Genomic DNA, 19,379 nt, shown 5'->3' with positions numbered 1-19,379 from the left:
TAACATGTCAGGTAATGCTCAGGCATATCGTGTATTGTGTGGTTTCGAAAGCAAAGCTGAGGAAGAGAAAATTAAGTTTCATTTTATATGAATTCAAACAGAGCGTATTAGTGCAGAATTATGAGAGAGGTCTTAAGGGACCTTCAATTAAATGTTCGTGCTTCAAGCACTTACCTCAGAAGGTAAGGGCTCCACATCTTGATTTTCGGATGAGCCCCTGGCCAGAGGCAGGTTGAAGGCCCCTGGGGGCTGCAGAGGAAGAAGAGAAGCGAGAGTGGGTGGAGAAGAGGACGAAGATGCCCTGCGTTTGCTATGGCCACCAGTGGAACAGTGAGAGCCTGGGGAGCACAGGAAAGGAGTCTCACCCGCCTGCACTCAGATCAGTTGCCCTCTTCCATAAAGGGCAGAGGCTGGGATGGGGGGGCTCTGTGGGGGCTGGGGACGGGGTTGGGAGTTGGTTTAAAAGTCAGGAAAGTCTGAGGCCAAACACTGCATAGTACAACCAGAGACGGGGTTTAGAGGTAATGAATTATGGGATATTTCTCTGACATTGTCACCTCTGACTTGGTTATTAGGAGTAAATCTATATCCAGATGTCTGTAACACTGCTTAGAGCTGAAAATGCAATATTATTTAAATAAAAGTATAAAGAAACAGTTCAACTTTGTCCCCTTTTTGGTTTTCTATCTCTCCCATGGGGTCAGACAAATGTAATTTGAATTTTTTTTATCAAAGTTACTTGCTTGCATTCATTTGTGAGAATAATTTTTTTTTAAAGATATGTGAAGTCTTACTGTTATTGTACATCATTGTACATCCAAAGAAACAAATAAGATATTCATTTCATTAACCAGAATGTTGGTAATTTTAAAATAGGCGACAAAGGGGTAAAGTTATATTTTTTTCAATTTCTTTTTATTTGACTTGTTTTAAAATAATTCTTTACAGAATTAATATATTTCTTTCGTTTTTTTTAGATGTTGACTTTTTGTGTGTATTGGAAGTTCACATTCACAAAAGTTTTATTTGTTATTTTTTTGTTCATAATAATTTACAAACAAAACTACAGAAATTGCCAGGAAAAAAAGCCAAAAGTAAATTGATAATTAAATTATCAAATTATAAATTGATAATATAATTAAATAAATTAAAACTTTAGTGATATTTGATTCACTAAAGACTGGTGAATTTTAGCATTTCATTACCAAATTTTAATGACTTTTTAAAAGTGGCCAGGCTTCCTGTGTAGCTGTACTGTGCAAGTGTTTTAGGCACATACATATGCATTAAATAATAATAATAAAAATTTAACTAAAAGACAAGATTTGTTTAGACAACCAATGGCTTTTTCATAATTTGTAATCTAAATACACTTTGAGCAGTTTTATAAAAAATAATAATAATTGGGTGCCATGGTTATTCTGGAGACTCTGACTGGCACACTTGTTTCTATTTTATGTTTTTGGATGCACAACTCAGCAGCTTTTTAGTTTTTAGTGGTCCATTATATCATATTTTGTTTTCTTTAGTCATCAAACTTTGTTTTTGTAAAAACAAACAAATATTTAATGTTCTATACAAATTATAAAAATTTTATCCAGAATTCATAAAATAAGCTAAAATCAACATCTCTAACAAAAAAATATGATGCCTTTTTGCTCTGAAATGTATATGCTCACAACACACACACACACACACACACACACACACACACACACACACACACACACACACACACACACACACACATGCCCATCTTTTCTGTTTCTTCCTCAAACAAAATGTCTAATAAAACAAACATTCAAAGCAAAACCATGCACAGCAACATTTAATACCATATAGTTTAATGTTTCTCTTAATTTTTTATGATTTTCTTCATCTATTTTTCTTGCTGCCGAATATATCCTGTGGTTCCCTACAGCTTACAGTGGGGGAAATGATTATTTGATTCCCTGCTGATTTTGTAAATTTACCCCCTTAAAAAGAAATGAACAGTCTAGACTTTTTATAGTAGGTGAGTAAACCCTAAGTAAAAGCATCTGGGTGTACTCTGGGTTACACTTAGAATGTACTCACATTTGTTTCTAGCTATTTTGACAATAATTGCTGTATGTTGAGTTATTTTAAGAGGACAGTAAATCTGCACAGCTATTCAAGCTGCACACTGTCTACTATAAAATATATTCGAGTTTCATTATTATAGTATTGCCCCTTAAGAAGATACACTAAATGGTTGATGAAATGTGAGGGGTGTACTCACTTTTGTGAGATACTGTATACTGCATAAACTTGTTCACTTGTTCATTTGTCGCATACTCTTAATAATTCCATATAGTCGTGCTTATTCCTTTGTGAAGTGAAGTGTTTTCTCTTTATCTAGGCTTTTTTTAAATAATGTAGGTGTTATTTATTTCATTATTTTTTTATTTATTTTATATTTCATAAAATTTGAATGTAATTGGTTATTAGTCATTACTTTTTTAAAATATGTAATAGGTATTTTATGCAGTTATCCAATCAGCCTTCCGGGTAGCAGCAGCACAATAAATAAAACCGGGCAGATACAGGTCATGAGCTTAAGTTAATGCTGAGATCAGGACAGCACAGTGATCTCTGTGACTTTAACCATGGAATAGTTGTTTGTGCCAGATGTACTGGTTTGAATATTTCTAAAACCAGTGATCTTTGGCTTTTCACAAACAACAGTCTCTAAAGTTCAGAAAAGAAGAATACATTTTAAAACGTACTGTAAGCAGATAATCCGTGGCTTGAAACACTTTTTTAAGAAGAGAATGAATACACTGGCAATAAGTATATAATAACTCAAAAAAATAACTCTATACAGCCATGGTGAACAGAAAAGCATATAAGGCAATTAACTGCCCAGTTTCAGTGGACTATAGAGCTATAAGAGAAGCCTTCATTTAGAGCAACTTGTAACATGTATCGAAGGCTCTATCAATATACATCCTGAAGCTAATTCACTATGTCATGAATGAAGAATACTATTAGTTATAAAACATCCTGTTAGGGTTTAGAACTATAGAATGAAAAAACAAGATTTTCATGTATCTGAGTGTGGACGGAAATAAACAAATCTTTCTGATATTTTAAAGAGCCGATTGGTCATATTTAACCTGTTGTGAGGATGCATCACATGGGATGTTTAGCAGGCATTATGGTTTATCTGATGAGCTTCCATATATACATGCTGAGACAAGTGTTATGGGGTTCACTTCATTCTTCACTGTCTGAAATTCAGAGATCCAGTTTGGACTTTTGTTGTGTTGATTTCTTACGTTTGTAAATCTAAAATCTAAAATCCATTATACTAAATAAATGAATCTACTGCAAAAGTGGCTGATTTATATCAATCTAAAATAAAGACTGTTTATTTTATACTAAAACATTTTATTTAATTTCTCTAACTGCTAAATTTATTCGTCACACCAATTCAGTTTGAAACTAAGAGTTATATTTCATGCATAATGTGTGTTAATCATACCCCTTAATTAAGTTTATTTGACTATAGAAACGCTAACTGTCTGGATAGTTTTATCGTACAGTCTAAAATTTGAACTGTTTTCAACCTACCAATAACAATGAGGTACTTAAAAATTACAGCAGATGTCAGCAGCCATCCGGCGGTGTTTTTCTTTCAGTATATAACACACATCTAGTTAATTTTTTTTATTAAAATAGGTCTTAATAGCAGGAAAACCATAGTCAAGTGTACAAACCTGAGTAAATCTGACGAGAATCGAACTGTGACTAAACGTCTGGGTCAGAGGATATCTAAAATTGCAAGTCTTGTGGGGTGTCCCTGGTGCAAGGAAGAAAAACCTGTGAACTAGCGATAGGGTCATGGATGCTCAAGGCTCATTAATATGCATGGGGAGAAAAGACTTCCTACAGAAGAGATACTGTAGCACAAACTGCAAAAATGTTTATGCTGGCTATGAAAGAAAGGGGTCAAACACACTGTGCATCTCAGCAGTACATATACATATTCTAGATCTGGTATGTAGCAAAACATTTTTCCCTTAAGCAAAAGATGTATATATAATATATAGTAATATATGTAAATATGTATTAGGGCTGAAAGAATTCCAAGAGTAACCGAAGTACAAAAAATCATCAAGGCTAATTAGTTCATTTAACTACACGGAGCAATGTGTTTCCTCTCGACCATTAATACTGATGCAGGTAATGCAGAAGACACTGCAGAATGAAAAATAAAGGAACAGAAAGAAAACACCGGGGGGTGAGGAGAAGATTCAGGCCAAAGACAGAAAGTTTCAAAATTTTGGGATAATTTCAAACAAAAAAATTAAGAAAACACCGTACAGTGTGGTTACCTTTCTAGAGTAATTAAAAATTTCTTTTTATATTTTTTATATATATATATATATCAATTAATCAAAGGAATAATCGGTAGAATACTTGATTAATAAAATAATCGATAGCTGCAGGTCTAGTATATATATATATATATTTATATACACACTGTACTTTCCGGACTATTAGCCACGCTAATTTTCCCACGCTTTGAACCCCGTGGCTTAAACAACGAAGCGGCTAATTTACGGATTTTTCCTGGGTTTTTCCCGGTTTCACAAGAGTCAAGCTCTTGAGAGAAATTGTTGTGAAAGGAAGGAGGAAGACAGTGAACAATGACTTTCTTGGTAGTCTACTGTTTAGATACAAGCCGTTGTAGTGCATTGAGTCTGGGTGAAGGGAGAGCTCACTAACTCCAGTTGCAACAGAAATCATAAAAGCACAGACAGGTTTCCAAAACTCGTGCTTTTTATTTTTCTTGGCAACAGCGTTACGGGTTAGTCAAAGAAACTTAGAAATGAGCATCAGAAAATAATAAGGACATATTCCTCGGTCTTGCACACATGCAGTAATACCGGAAAAAATCCGGCGGCATGCTATTCCCAAAATGCCGCTCCGCTCTTAAAGGAGCCACAACATATTTCACCTGTTACACCATGTAACAGACACTGTCTTTCATTAAAGCCTGTGTATAGTTCATTAGTTTTAATGTAGACACCTGCGGCTTATAGACAGGTGCGGCTTATTTATGTTCAAAATAAAAATCTTTGTTAAATTCAGTGGGTGCGGCTTATATTTGGGTGCGCTTAATAGTCCGGATATTACGGTGTATATATATATATATATATATATATATATATATATATATATATATATATATATATATATATATATATATATATATAATTTTTTGTATTTTTATTTATTTTAAATATTCCCTTTATCCTCTGTAGCTTTTGTATTTAAATGGAATCTGTTGTGATTGGCTCTTCTGTACTCTGTGTCATTACAAACTAGTAACTACAATATTTAAATGACAGTCATGACAGTAATTCTTCAGTGAAAAAAGACGATTTGGTGTGAACATCCTTCATTTGGAATTATCAACAACATCCTCAATGTCGTCAACAACTGCAATAGCTTTATTTAGATCTGTATTTGTACATAAAATATTAAGCAGGAATAATAAATAAGAACATTTATTATTCAGAGTGTAAATTAAGATTGCCACACAGAGAAGTTTTAAGACCTTGACCATATTGATAATGTTAAAGAAAATGTTTTACATTTACATAATTCCATGTATACCACATTCAAAATATTTAAACAACTGAAAACTTTTTCTTTTTAAATCCTTATTATTAAATGACTGCTCTATAATGTAAAAAAAATATAGATTTTTAACAATATACTATAAATGAGCAAAGGACGACAATTATATCTACCATGCACTCTTCAATACTAGGTTTAACACATTTTATTGCATTTACAGATAACCAGCCCATCTGCACCAAATCTCAATACTTTTTTTTTTTTTAATCTATGAAAAGATATTTTCGTGTCAACACTTTATATCTGCATCCTAGATAAGCCTATGCAGGTGCCTATAAACCGATTACGCAATCAAGGGAGTCAATATGAGTAGAGGTCGACTGATATGGGTTTTTCTCTGGCTGATGCTGATATTTAGCAATCAGGGCAGCCAATTGGATGATGTCGATTTTTTGGTCGATATGTTAGGCTGATTTTCTTTTTTCCTCCCCTTCATCTCATTAAATCTAACAGTTAATTAATAAGATGTGATACAGAAAATTGCTCAAAATAAACAATTATTGAACAACACAATCCTCTCCAATCACTGCACTTGCTACCAGGTTTTGGTCTCCATGCCTACCTATGCCTACCGAACTACAGCTGGTTGAAGACATTACAGTTCCAAAAAGTTACGCGCATTCTCTCTCCAAATGTTATTCTTACTCTCTCTCCAAACGTAGTATCATATGAAATACATAAGGCAAGATTAAGAACAAGTCAGCATAAGAACTTAAGAAGAAGAAGAAGAAGAAGAAGAAGAAGAAGAAGAAGAACTTAAACCCAGGGACACAACAAGCTGACAGTCGGTTGTAAGGGATTGTTGGGGGGTCTCTAGTCGAACTGCGTCAGCCGTTTTTAGGCCAATTCCGTATGGCGAATCAGCAGTGAGAAAGAGAACGGTGAGAAAATGGAATTCTGTTTGGCTATTTAGCTTAGCAAATGAGCACACAAGAAAAAAACATGCAAATAAAACAGACCACGCCTGTTGTCATTCTTGCTCTTGTCTTTGTAACTTCATTGAAAAAAAAGCTACACAAATCCATTAGTAATGATTGTGGCTGGTGTAAACACACCACAGTTTCCACAGTACACAGTGTTTACAGTTCTAGCTCTTCCAGTTTCCCTTTTTGGATGCCGTATACACACACTACTGCCACCTGCCACATTAGGTGCCTGCCTAATAATCGGCCTAATTTGCCAAAAATCGGCCCGAAAATTCAGCCGGCCGATCACTCGGTCAACCTCTAAATATGAGCACATATCACATGTAAAAAAGGATGTAACATTTAAGCCTACAGGAGTGTGCAGACTCCAAGAATGTTTCTTAGATAAAATAAAAAATTCACAACTTACGGGAGAGAGAATGTCCTCCTTTGGGTAAGTAGTCAAACAGCAGGGTATTTTCTTCACTAAACATCTCTGTCCCAAGAGATAGCAGGCTGTTCTTGCTCATTAGCGCTGCCCGCAAGTTGGCCACAGAGCCACCTTGTTCCTGACTTTCTCCCACCTCCTCCCTGTCACCAGCCAATGAGGAGCCGTGGAAGCCTGGCTCACCAGCTAGCGCTTCCTCCTGCTTCATGAAAAAGTCCATCCTTTGGTCTTGGGTATTTGAACTGGGCTCAGCCTCATCTGCTCCTAAAGGGGTAAAACGGTAAACAATTAAGAGCTAAAACAAACAATTATATGCCACAGGTAACATTTGGGGAACAGACAGCATGCTACTATCTAAAGATGTACATATACCTAAACACCCCACTAAAGTCTTGGCCAACTTCAAATACATATTTTAAAGATGTTTATTTTATAATTTCTGCATTAGTGAGTAATCACAAACCATTGTAGATTTCCAAACAAAAATGTAATGTTAAAGAAAGTGCTTGTATTCCAGTAACACATTACATAACAAATCACAGTCAAAAGTGCACAGAACAACTGTTGCAGTAGTGATGCTTAGTAAAACTTACCAATCAAATTTATGTACAAACTGCACAAATTGTACATGAGACTAACAATGTTTTTTTTTTTTTTTTTTTTTAACAAAAGTTGTAATTGCAAGTATCACATTTTATACATTTTCTCTGTTTATTGTGCAAAATGATGAATTTTCCGCACATAATAAATCACCTTAGGTCTTATTTGACTGATTGTTATCAGTTTGTTAATGTAAATGGTGAGTTCTCCACACTCTCTAAAGGTAAAGTTTGGTGTTCTGCAAGGATCTGTCTTAGGCCCCCTGCCTAAGACAGAAATTATACACAACCATGGTATTCATTTCCATTGCTATGCTGATGATAAACAGATGTATATTTCAGCAAAGTGAGATGAGTAAGATCACCTTAAAGATGTTGAGGAGTGTGTAAAGAACATTATTTAATATCTCTAAAACTACCACCACTATCAAACTTTCCACCAAAATAGCAACTGTACCAGAAGTCATAGATGGTGTTTTTTTTAGTAAATATTTACTTCCATGATTCGACTTATATACATTTCTCAAAAATTCTCTTTGTTTACTTTGGGCAGCTATCCCTCCAAATCTCACGAGGCAAAGAGAGTAAAGCTCTGTTAAGGCATACCCCCATGAGAAATATGTACCAGATTGGCGAGCATAAACTTAAACAATCATTACAGCTATTAGAGCAAATTCCTGACTAATTTAACATAAATATTGTAAAGACTGAACAAGTTTTACTTGTTAAACATGTTAAACTTATTTTCTTGTTCATGCCTGACAGTGTGTGCACAAACAGGAATAGAGCCCCCATTTACCAATTTAAATGCAATCCATCACATATTAGAAGAGCCTTACCTAAACTTTTCTTTCAAGTTTCATGACAATCACTCTTACTGTTACTTACTATGTCAAATGTCTGCTGAGTGGGTTTGAACAGCTATGTTTTTGAATAATTACCCAATTATCATAAATTCATTTACAGAATATAACGAGTGCACCCTACTACATTTTAGCTCTGAGAAATAGTTATCTTACCTCTGCTTTACCCCTATGGATGACCACAACCCTCATATTGTACATGACCTCAGGCTAAGAATTGTCAATAGACATCACAAGATCAGGTGTTTTATCTCCATAAAAAGATCTTGTGATCTCTAAGGACAACCTGATCTTGCATTCGGTCACTGCACACAACCCAGGAGTAACCATGGACTTTTCTTCTCATATTTCTAATCAAAAACGCTCATGACAATTTTTCCTTTACAACACTAGGAGAATTCATTTGTTTCTGTCCACACAGGTTACTCAGACACTTGTTCATTCCCTTGTCATTTCAAGACTGAACTACTGCAACTCAATCCTGAAAGGTCTGCCTTTAAAAGACATTCAACTTCTGCAACTGGTCCAGAATGCAGCCAGATAACTTGCTTTTAACCATCCTAGATTCTCCCATACCACCCCACTGCTCTGCTCCCTCCACTAAAGCTGTAGCTGCCCGCATCAGATTTAAAACACTGATGCTTGCCTACAAAGCCACCCCAGCACATCTCTACCATACAGCACTTATCTTACCCAACACTGCACCATGCTCCCTAAATAGCAGTCTCTAGCAGTCTTCAAGCTATGTTTAAAGATGTATTTTTATTAGCACGTTTTCTTAAACATCTCACTTTCTAACTATTTTCTTTCCCTGATGGTAATCTTATTCTGTGTCTAAACAGCAATATAATGTATTTATTAATAGAGACTTCAAAGCACTTTGTAAGGTGCTCTTGATAAGCCAACTGCCAAATGCCATAAATGTAAAAACCTTAGGATGTACATAAGTATGGATAAGTCACAGATCTTTACAAATTATTAACATGTGGTGACCTTATTGTTTAGAAATGTGAACATTTTTTATTGAGGTTCAGTATTCTGAATAGTCACACCTGGTTTTGTGAAGATCGGTCAAAAACCTTAAGTCTAGTTTATATTGGTACTGGTCGTAAATTATAATTTCATAAAGCATTAAACAAAAATAGATGAACGTCCTATTAAAATTTGTTCTCTAGTAGTTTCCTTAAAAATGCAAAAAAAATATGAAATATGTGATGCAATTTAGGTCACCCATGTTTAGTTTAAACTATATTTGTCAACAGTAGAAATCCACTCAGAGATCAGCACAACAATAAAGTACATGCTAAATGTTACAATTATTATGTTTTATTATTAGCGTTACAGTATTAGGAAAAAGTATTTTGAATCTAACCTTTAATCTGCTGAAATCTATTTCAAAAGATTAAGTGTTTTTTTTGTCATATAATAGAGAATAAGAATTTACCACATAAAAATGTCAGTATTTTGTCAGAAATTCTAGGATAATAATTTCCTCAATTTTCTAAAAATCTTCTTCTTCTTCTTTTTCTTTATTCGGATTCTCCCATTAGGGAGAATCCATACCCCCTTGTCCTCTACATCTGTCTCTTTTAAACCAAATACCTGCATGTCTTCCCTCACCACATCTATAATCCTCCTCCTTCCTCTTTTCCTCCTTCCTGGTGGCTCCATCCTCGGCATTCTCCTACCGATATACCTCATGTCCCTCCTCTGCACATGTCCAAACTATCTCAATCTCGCCTTCCTCACCTTGTCTCCAAAAACGTCCTACATGGGCTGTCCCTCTAATAAACTAATTTCTAATCCTGTCCATCCTCGTCACTCCCAACAAATACCTCAACATCTTCAGCTCTATCACAAATCACTCCTGCTATCACACTTTTCCACCCACTCCACCCTGTCTTCACTCTTTTCTTCACTTCTCTAACACACTCTTTATTACTTTGCACTGTTGACCCCAGGTACCTGAACTTCTCCACCTTCTCCACCTCTTCTCCCTGCAACCGCACCACTGCCTATCCCTCTTATTCACACACATGAACTCTGTCTTACTCCTACTGACTTTCATTCCCCTTCTCTCCAGCGCATACCTGCACCTCACCAGGCTCTTCTCCACCTGCTTCCTACTCTCACCACAAATCACAATATCATCCGCAAACATCATAGTCCAGGGAGACTCCTGTCTGACCTCGTCTGTCAACGTGGTGATGGACAGGTTGACAGACGAGGTCAGACAGGAGTCTCACTGGACTATGATGTTTGCAGATGATATTGTGATTTGTGGTGAGAATAGGAAGCAGGTCCTCATACATGTCCTGCACCACCCTCACATTCTCTGACACACCTGACTTCCTTATACAATACCACAACTCCTCTCTTGGCATCCTGTCATACTTGTTCTCTAAATCCACAAACACACAATGCAACTCCTTCTGACCTTCTCTATACTTCTCTATCAACATTCTCAATGCAAATAATGCATCTGTGGTGATCTTCCTCAGCATGAAACCATACTATTGCTCACAGGTGGTCACCTCTTCTCTCAGCCTGGCTTTCACTACTCTTTCCCATAACTTAATGGTGTGACTGATCAACTTTATTCCCCTGTAGTTACTGCAGGTCTGCACATCTCCCTTATTCTTAAAAACATTTTCAACATTTAACATTCTCCCTTCTTCTCCATTCCTCAGGCATCCTCTCTCCTTCCAAAATCTTGTTGTACAACCTGGTTAAAAACTCCACTGCCATCTCACCTAAACATCTCCATGCTTTTACTGGTATGTCATCTGGTCCAACCAACTTTCCACGCTTCATCTTCTTAATCGCTGCTTTCACTTCCTCCTTACTAATCCTATCCACTTCCTGCTTCACTATCTCCACATCATCCAACCTTCTCTCTCTTTTATTTTCCTCATTCATCAGCTGCTCAAAATACTCCCTCCACCTTCTCAACACACTCTCCTCACTAGTCAACACATTTCCATCTCCATCCTTTATTGCTCTAAATTGCAGCACATCCTTCCAAGCTCAGTCTCTCTGCATGGCCAATTAGTATAAATCCTTTTCTTCTTCTTTAGTGTCCAAATTCTCATACAGCTCCTCATATGCCTTTTCCTTGGCTTTTGCCACATCCCTCTTTACCTGCTGCCGCATCTGCTTGTACTCATGCCTACTTTTCTTATCTCTCTGCCGATCCCAATTCAGTTTTGCCTCTTTCTCCTTATGCTTTCCTGCACTTCCTCATTCCACCACCACGTCTCTTTGTCTTCCTTTCTATTTCCAGATGTCACACCAAGTACCTTTCTAGCTGCCTCCCTCATCACTCCTGCAGTAGTTGCCCAATCATCCAGCACCTCTTCACCACCACCAAGCCCCTGCCTGACCTCTTCCCTGAATCTCACACTACAGTCTTCCTCCTTCAGTTTCCACCATCTTAATCTTCTTTGAGTCCTCACTCATCTCCTCTTCTTTTTCACCTCCAAAACCATCCTACAGACCAACATCCGATGCTGTTTAGCTACACTGTCCCCTGCCAACACCTTACAGTCTCCAATCTCCTTCAGATTGCATCTCCTACATATAACATAGTCCACCTGTGTGCACCTTCCTCCACTCTTATACATCACTCTATGATCTTCCTTCTTCTTAAAATAAGTATTTATCACTGCCATTTCCATCCTTTAGCAAAATGTACCCCCATCTGCCCTTCCACATTCCTCTACTTAAAGCCATAACTACCCATCACCTCCTCATCACCTCTGTTCCCTTCACCTACACGCCCATTAAAGTCTGCCCCAATTATCAATCGTTCATTCCTAGGTACACTCTCCACCACTTCATCTAACTCACTCTGGAATTTTTCCTTCTCCTCCATCTCACGTCCCACTTGTGGAGCATAAGCACTGATGACATTTATCATCAACCCTCCAACTTCCAGCTTTACGTTCATCACCCTATCAGAAACTCTCTTCACCTTCACTACACTCTTACTGTACTCTTCCTTCAAAATCATCCCTACACTATCTCTTTATATCCACACCATGATGAAAGAGTTTAAACCCACCTTCCATGTTCCTGGCCTCACTCCCTTTTCACTTGGTCTCCTGAACACACATATCTACCTTTCTCCTCTCCATCATATCAGCTACCTCTTTCCGTTTACCAGTCACAGTACCAACATTTAAAGTACCAACCCGAACATCCACTTTCCCACACATCTCCTTTTTCTGCCATCTCTGTAGACATCTTCCTCCTCTCCTCCTCCTTCGGACAACAGTAGCCCAATTTCCACCGGTACCCTGTTGGCTAACAATACCTGTGGCGGTCGTTGGTAACCCGGGCCTCGACCGATCCGGTATGAATTTCTGATTTGCATCAGATATGCAAGTTTCAGGGTTAATATTAAATATAAATATTTATCTTAAATGCATTTTCCATTAATATGCTAACTGACCACACCCTCTTGAAGTATAAAAACACAACTTGATTGTCAAGCGTACACCATATGGTGCTCTTTTCTTACCAAGACAAGACTGTAAATAGTGGATTTTTTTGTTGCAAAAGATATTGTTGCATGACACTGCATGACATTTCGTTGCCACTAGAAACCTGCTCTAGTTATTATTTATGCTAATGATAAGAGGAGGGACATGGGGTATATCGGTAGGAGAATGCTGAGGATGGAAAAGAAGAAGAAGAAGAAGAAGATAATGATTTCTCATTAAAACCTGTTTGAATGCAAAGAGATATTCTTTCATATACTGACACATCTTTCAAAGTGCAGGCATCCATAAAAGTCTGATTTTTACAACACGTATGCAGAAGTGTATCATGGCACAAACTGAGGACCTCAGAAAAAAGTTGTTGATTATTAGGTGGGAGATGGTTACAAAACCATATCTAAAATGTTTGGACTCTACAAATTATACTGTCCAAATGTCATAAATACAAATTACAAGTACGAATACAAAGAAAAAATACAAATATAAACTGTAGAATTTTGAAAACTTCACTACCCTCCACAGGAATGGTCGACTAACAATCATCACTTCAAAAGCAAGACGTAATACTCATCATGGTCCTAAAGAAACCCAGGGTAACTTCTAAGCAACTAAGAGCCTCTCTTACATTGGCTAATGTTAATTTTCTTGGGTGCACCATCAGCCGAAAACACTGAATAACCTTGGTGTGCATGTCAGAGTTACAAGGAGAAAGCATCTACTCTCCAAATAGGACATTGCTGCCTGCCAGAGGTTTGCTAATGATCATGTGGACAAGACAGATGACTACTGGAAAATGTTTTGTGGACAGATGAGACCAAAATAGAACTTTTTGGTTTACATTTGAAGTGTTATGTTTGGAAAAAGAAAACACTGCATTCCAATTTTAAAAAAAGAAAAAAGTTCCCCATCTGTGAAACTTGGTGCCAGTGGACTTGTGGTTTGGGCCTGTTTTCCTGCTATTGGCACAGGACAGTTTGCCATCATTAATGAAACAATAAATTCAGAATTATACCAGCAGATTCTAAAGAAAAATGTCAGAAAATTTGTCTATTAACTTAATCTAAAAAGCAAGACAAGGACCCCAAACTAGTTTTGGAATGACCAACTCATAGTTCTGACCTCAACACTAAAATTCCTCTCAGCCGTTTTGCAGGACTGGGCAACAGTTACCAGAAACTCTTAGTTGCAGTTATTGCTGCATAAGGTGGTCACACTAGATATCAAAATTAGATTAGATATCAAAGGTTCACATACTTTTGCCACTCATGGATATGTAATACTGAATACTTTTTCTCAATAAATATACCATATTTATGCAGAAATACTGTATAGAAATTTATTTAGGCTTCACAAATTTTCAAGCACAACTGTCTAATCAGTGTATTACCCATAGTAGACAGACTTCTTTTAGGAGGATAAAATATCTTTTGTTGCTGTGTTGCTGTCCTTGTGCCTAGCAGTGTATCGCTCTGCTCCTTCAAACAAAGAGAGTGCTGACTAGACATAGGTATCTCATCCCCTTGAAAACACAGAACTATGCCTTTTATTGGAGTATAATGTTGACTTTAGAATAGGCATACCTTTCATACCTACTATTATTCAGACCCCACACACTCCTCTCCACCTACCACTGTTAACTCAGTAACTTTTAGGAACAATTTAAATGCGTGCATTTTAGACCAATATGTTTACTAGTAATTAAGTACAATTTCATTAAATTGAAAAAAGAGAAGAATAGTGTAGTAGCATTTCCCCCTCTGACTGTACTAATTGTTTAACTAAAATAGCCTCTGCTTTTAATTACAGATTTACAGAAGTGTTACACAGTGCGTTAGCAGTAGTCATACTGGCAACCTGACTAGATAGTGTTGTAAGTGCTGCCTACATTTATATACCCCCTCTTCTATATTTTTCTACACCTGCAACTGACAATTTTTAATATGTAGTCGGACAGAGGTATTACACCAATTTGAAAAGTTGGGACACTGTGTAAAATTTACATTTAAAATGTATATTTGCAAATCTCATTAACCCATATTTTATTCACAACAGAACATATCCAATATTTAAACTAGGTAATATAAAATTTGAAGCAAAAAATAAGGCAAATTAACATTACCGTACTTAAAAGAACAGCTGGAGGAACATTTGCAACTAATCAGCTTAACTGGCAACAGGTCGTAACATGATTGGGTTTTAAAAGTGTATCTTATAGAGGCAAAGTAAAAAAAAATAGGCAGATGTTCACCAGTCTGTGAATCTGCAATCAAAGAAATCTCTGTGCGTTAAAGGAACAAGTTGTTGGTGGTCAAGGGAAACGTTTCTTGATTTACTCTGCCAAAACAAAGCCCCAAGTGGCTCAATAATATTTAGATCTGTGTAAACCATGGGAGATGTTAAACTTTCACTGTTCCCTGTATAGCTGAAAGTATAAATGACATGTTCACTATCACTACAGTGAACATTATAATATACAGCATAGCTGCAGATTTCACCTACTCAAGTGATGGAAATTGTACGAACATAGTTAGATTGATGGAATTTTCGACAGTAGTATTAAACCTTCACTGTTATTTCAATCAATCAGCTATTACATTAAAATCACCAGTCTAATACTCTGTAGTTTACCTTGCAACAACAAAACACCTCTGTCACATCGAGGCATGAACTCCACAAGACCGCTGAATATGTACTGTGGTATCTGGCACCAAGACATAAGCAGCAGAAGTTGCGAGGAGGGACCTCCAGGGATTAGAATTCTTTGTCAAGCCCATCCCACTGATGTTTGAATAGCATAAGATCTGGGGAATGTGGGGGATTTAAAGGCCAAGGTAACAACTTGCACCCTTTGTCATTTTCCTCAAACCATTTCTGAACAATTTTTTTTGCAGTGTGGCAGGATGCATTATTTTGTCCACTGCATTATGGATTACTGTTGCCATGAAGGGGTTTACTGGGTGTAAAAAAAGTTAAGGTAGATAGTATATGTCACAATAAAATTCACATGAATGCCAGAACCCAAGGTTTCTTAGTACATTGTTGCCAGAAGCATCACACTGCCTCCTACAACCTTTTTCTTGCATCTTGGTGTCATTTCCTCCTTAAGTTTCTCCTCAGGCCATCAGCATTATTTAAAAGAAAATGTGATTCATCAAACCAAGCCACCTTCTTCTGTTGCTTCATGGTCCAGTTTTGAAATTGTATAGGGGTTAGCAGTTATAGTCTTATCAATGACCACTTTTGAGAGGTACTAAACAGTGGACAGTTCACAACCCTTATGGCCTGCCTTTTTAAAGAAGCTCTGAGATTATTTAGACCCTTGACAAAGTTTTGCACATCCATGCACTTGTTTTCCTGCTTCCAACAAAACTAGGTGCCAAGAAGTGAGAAAAAATAGTGTTTGTCACCTCACATGTCATTGATTAAATATTATACCCAATTGATATATATGTAAATTTGTGTTGTAGTGCCCCCTATAGACCAGTTGAAATTTCAGAGTTGATGAGTGTCCTACAGACTGTATATTGTAAAGTATATATTTTGTTGACCTAAAGCATGTTTGATGACGTCCTTATGCAAAATAAAAACAATTGTGTAGGAAAACATACTTATATTGATCCTGACCCTTTCTGCTCTCCTGATCGATTTTAAACTTGATGACATCCAAATCAACAATAACCTGAAGTTTTGGGATTTTAACTCATAACCTTCCACCTTGAAGTCCAATGCCTTAACCAGTGTCCTACAACTATCTCTGAATCATATTGATACTAACAGTCAATACTGGTATTTACTATATGCATTGTCCAAAGCAGTCATCAACTTAGAAGTTTAGAACAGCAATTTACTATGCATACATACAACGATTTATGCCAATACAAATAAAAGCTTTCCAATTATAAATGCTATAATGGATTAAAATGACTGAAAAGGAGCATTATTTCTCAGAAGCACATAAAAACAAGGTTTTGCTTGCTTTAGATGGGATAATGTTATGGGTATATATTTATGACATAAAACTGAATCAATTTTTCATTACAAATGTATATTTTTTCCATCAGGAAAATGTTTATAAAGCTTCCCTAAAGCAGCTGTAAAATATGTTTTGTGACAATGTCATAAAAAATGTAACAAATGTAAAATTAGGTTAACAGAGGAACTTTGACTAAGCCGTTATTTTGTCTTTACTTATTACCTAAACTTATATTATTGATAACATTAGAAGATGAGGCATTGGACCACATTTGTGGTTTAACAAAGAATAATGGACTCATTTATTACGCTAAATAGATTTAAACAAAAAAACAAGCTTTTAACCCAAGATGTTGTCATGCTTCTGTGTGTACATTTATGCATAAGATGACTTACTAATGTAAACCTCAACTTGATACACGTCATATAATTTGCATGTATTACTGCTTTTTTATATCTAGATAATCGTGTCAAGTTAAAATATATATTTTTAATGGCCTTAATAGCATTTAAAAGACATCCTTATACTTATTTACTTAAAGAAGTACTTAGTCGTCTCTTTTTTGAAAAACACACTCATGCTTCCACGGTCAGGGACAAAGTGTAACAGTTGATTTAATATTATTGGTATTAATTAAAAAAGATATAAAAAATAAGAAAGCAACACAAACCTATAAATAAAAACAAAATATAAATAAATAAAAACAACTGACAGAAGGTCATGCTTATGCGTGAAATGTGTAACCTGGCATGATTTTAGCCTGAGAAATTAAAGCTAAATAGTCTTTTTTTTTTGTAGCATATTCATTTAACCCTATGTAACACTGGGAAAAATCATTTAAACAATTGATAAAAAAATAGCAGATTCCCCATGTGGTGTGCATGGTGTTCATGATCACCTGGGTACCGTGTAGATCTTTTTTCCATGCCCCATTTTCATGTTTACCACTTTCTTTTCACCTTATGTTGTGAAAAACATGTGAGGCTTTTAGTTTGACAAGTGAAATAAACAGTATGTTCGAAATCTGTATTTGGAATGAACTGATCCATATTGTTGAAAATATTTTCATGTAAAAACAGAAATGTTGCAGCAAATAATTCTGCAATAAAACTGAAAACAATGCGTGCACACACACACACAGACACACAGACACACAGACACACACACACACACACACACACACACACACACACACACACACACACACACACACTTTGTTGTCCCCGCAGGGTCTGCCATTTGTTGTAGTTACAACTGGATTTCCCTTTCAGAGCATCATTTAATGAAACAAACCCCCCCGCCCCCTCACAAAAAATAAATAAAATAATAAAATAAGAAGCAACAGCAAACAAGGTCTAAGGTCTCAATTATGCACTCACACACACACACACACACACACACACACACACACACACACACACACACACACACACACACACACACGCGCATGCATGCACGCACACACACACAAGCACGGCATGGCGAGTTAATTAAGGTAGAAGCATGGGGGAGTTAGGCTAAAAGGGCACAGGATTGAAAGAATTCATTAAATTCAAGGAGTCCAGCCTTCATCTGTGGGTGGGGGTATGCAAGTCAATCAATGAAACAGATCTACTCCTAACACCACCAGCATTATTTGCTATGCTCACAAATTAAATACTGGAGTGACCCGTATAACACATGCACACACACAGACAAAAGAACACAAAGACAACAGTAGCTAGAAAGTAAAAATAGTATAGTCTTCTTATAATCAACTGAGATGAAGCACACTTATAAAAAGTGACTTCATTATTTTTTGATGGAGTATTTAGAAATCTGGAGTTAGTTAAAATATGCACCATTACATTTCTCTTAAGACTATCCTTTGTTCATCAGTATTATTTTCAATGGTTAAATGAGCAATGGTTTCATTATCATGCCACACAGTCATATTACAATAGTAGTTTGAAGAATAAAAGAGACCATTGTTATATCTCTGCCTCATAAGAGAGGTCTGAATAATTTTGATGCCTCCTTGCAAAGAAATTCTCAGTTTAATTTGGTTACCATGGCAGCCAGGCACACTTGGCTTCAACATTTATGCTAAATAAAACACCCTTTTAAGAATAGACACAAATAGGCGGACTTGTGGCTCTGTGTGTGTGTGTGTGTGTGTGTGTGTGTGTGTGTGTGTGTGTGTGTGTGTGTGTGTGATGTGTGTTTGTGTGTACCCCTGCGTGGGTGCCCTCCATTTTGGACATGAATCTGTATGTTTTCTGCAGTGTGAATGTGTATGTCAGCGTATGCATGTGAACAACAAACTGTACTGATGTATTCAGTAAGTAAATGTGTGTTATGTGGGTCTGTGTAAGGATGTTTTAATGTTTATTGATATGGCTGATTATGTACTAGTACTGTATCTCAAGATGCACTCTCC

At 36.5% G+C, this 19,379-nt stretch overlaps 2 protein-coding genes across 18 annotated transcripts in view; one reads left to right on the top strand and one right to left on the bottom strand.

Annotated features, from left to right (window-relative positions):
• The window catches only part of LOC310715085 (uncharacterized protein), a 401,686-nt gene that overhangs the window by 153,826 nt on the left and 228,481 nt on the right, over positions 1 to 19,379 (top strand). The gene's annotated exons all lie outside the window — the stretch shown is intronic.
• zbtb46 (zinc finger and BTB domain containing 46) overlaps positions 1 to 19,379 on the bottom strand; it is an 88,671-nt gene that overhangs the window by 16,434 nt on the left and 52,858 nt on the right. For 11 of the 17 annotated variants that reach the window (XM_083570401.1, XM_083570400.1, XM_083570390.1 and 8 more), the window contains 2 exons: positions 7,006 to 7,287; positions 175 to 338 (listed from right to left, as the gene is read on the bottom strand). In XM_083570401.1, the coding sequence (XP_083426527.1) occupies positions 175 to 338; positions 7,006 to 7,287 (446 nt within the window). The remainder of the gene's footprint in view (positions 1 to 174; positions 339 to 7,005; positions 7,288 to 19,379) is intronic. The other 6 variants (XM_083570393.1, XM_083570395.1, XM_083570397.1 and 3 more) reach the window with 1 other exon arrangement.

This window comes from Silurus aristotelis (genome assembly GCF_946808225.1).
Source record: "Silurus aristotelis genome assembly, chromosome: 19".
NCBI lineage: Eukaryota > Metazoa > Chordata > Actinopteri > Siluriformes > Siluridae > Silurus > Silurus aristotelis.
This window is presented reverse-complemented; position numbering and strand designations above follow the sequence as displayed.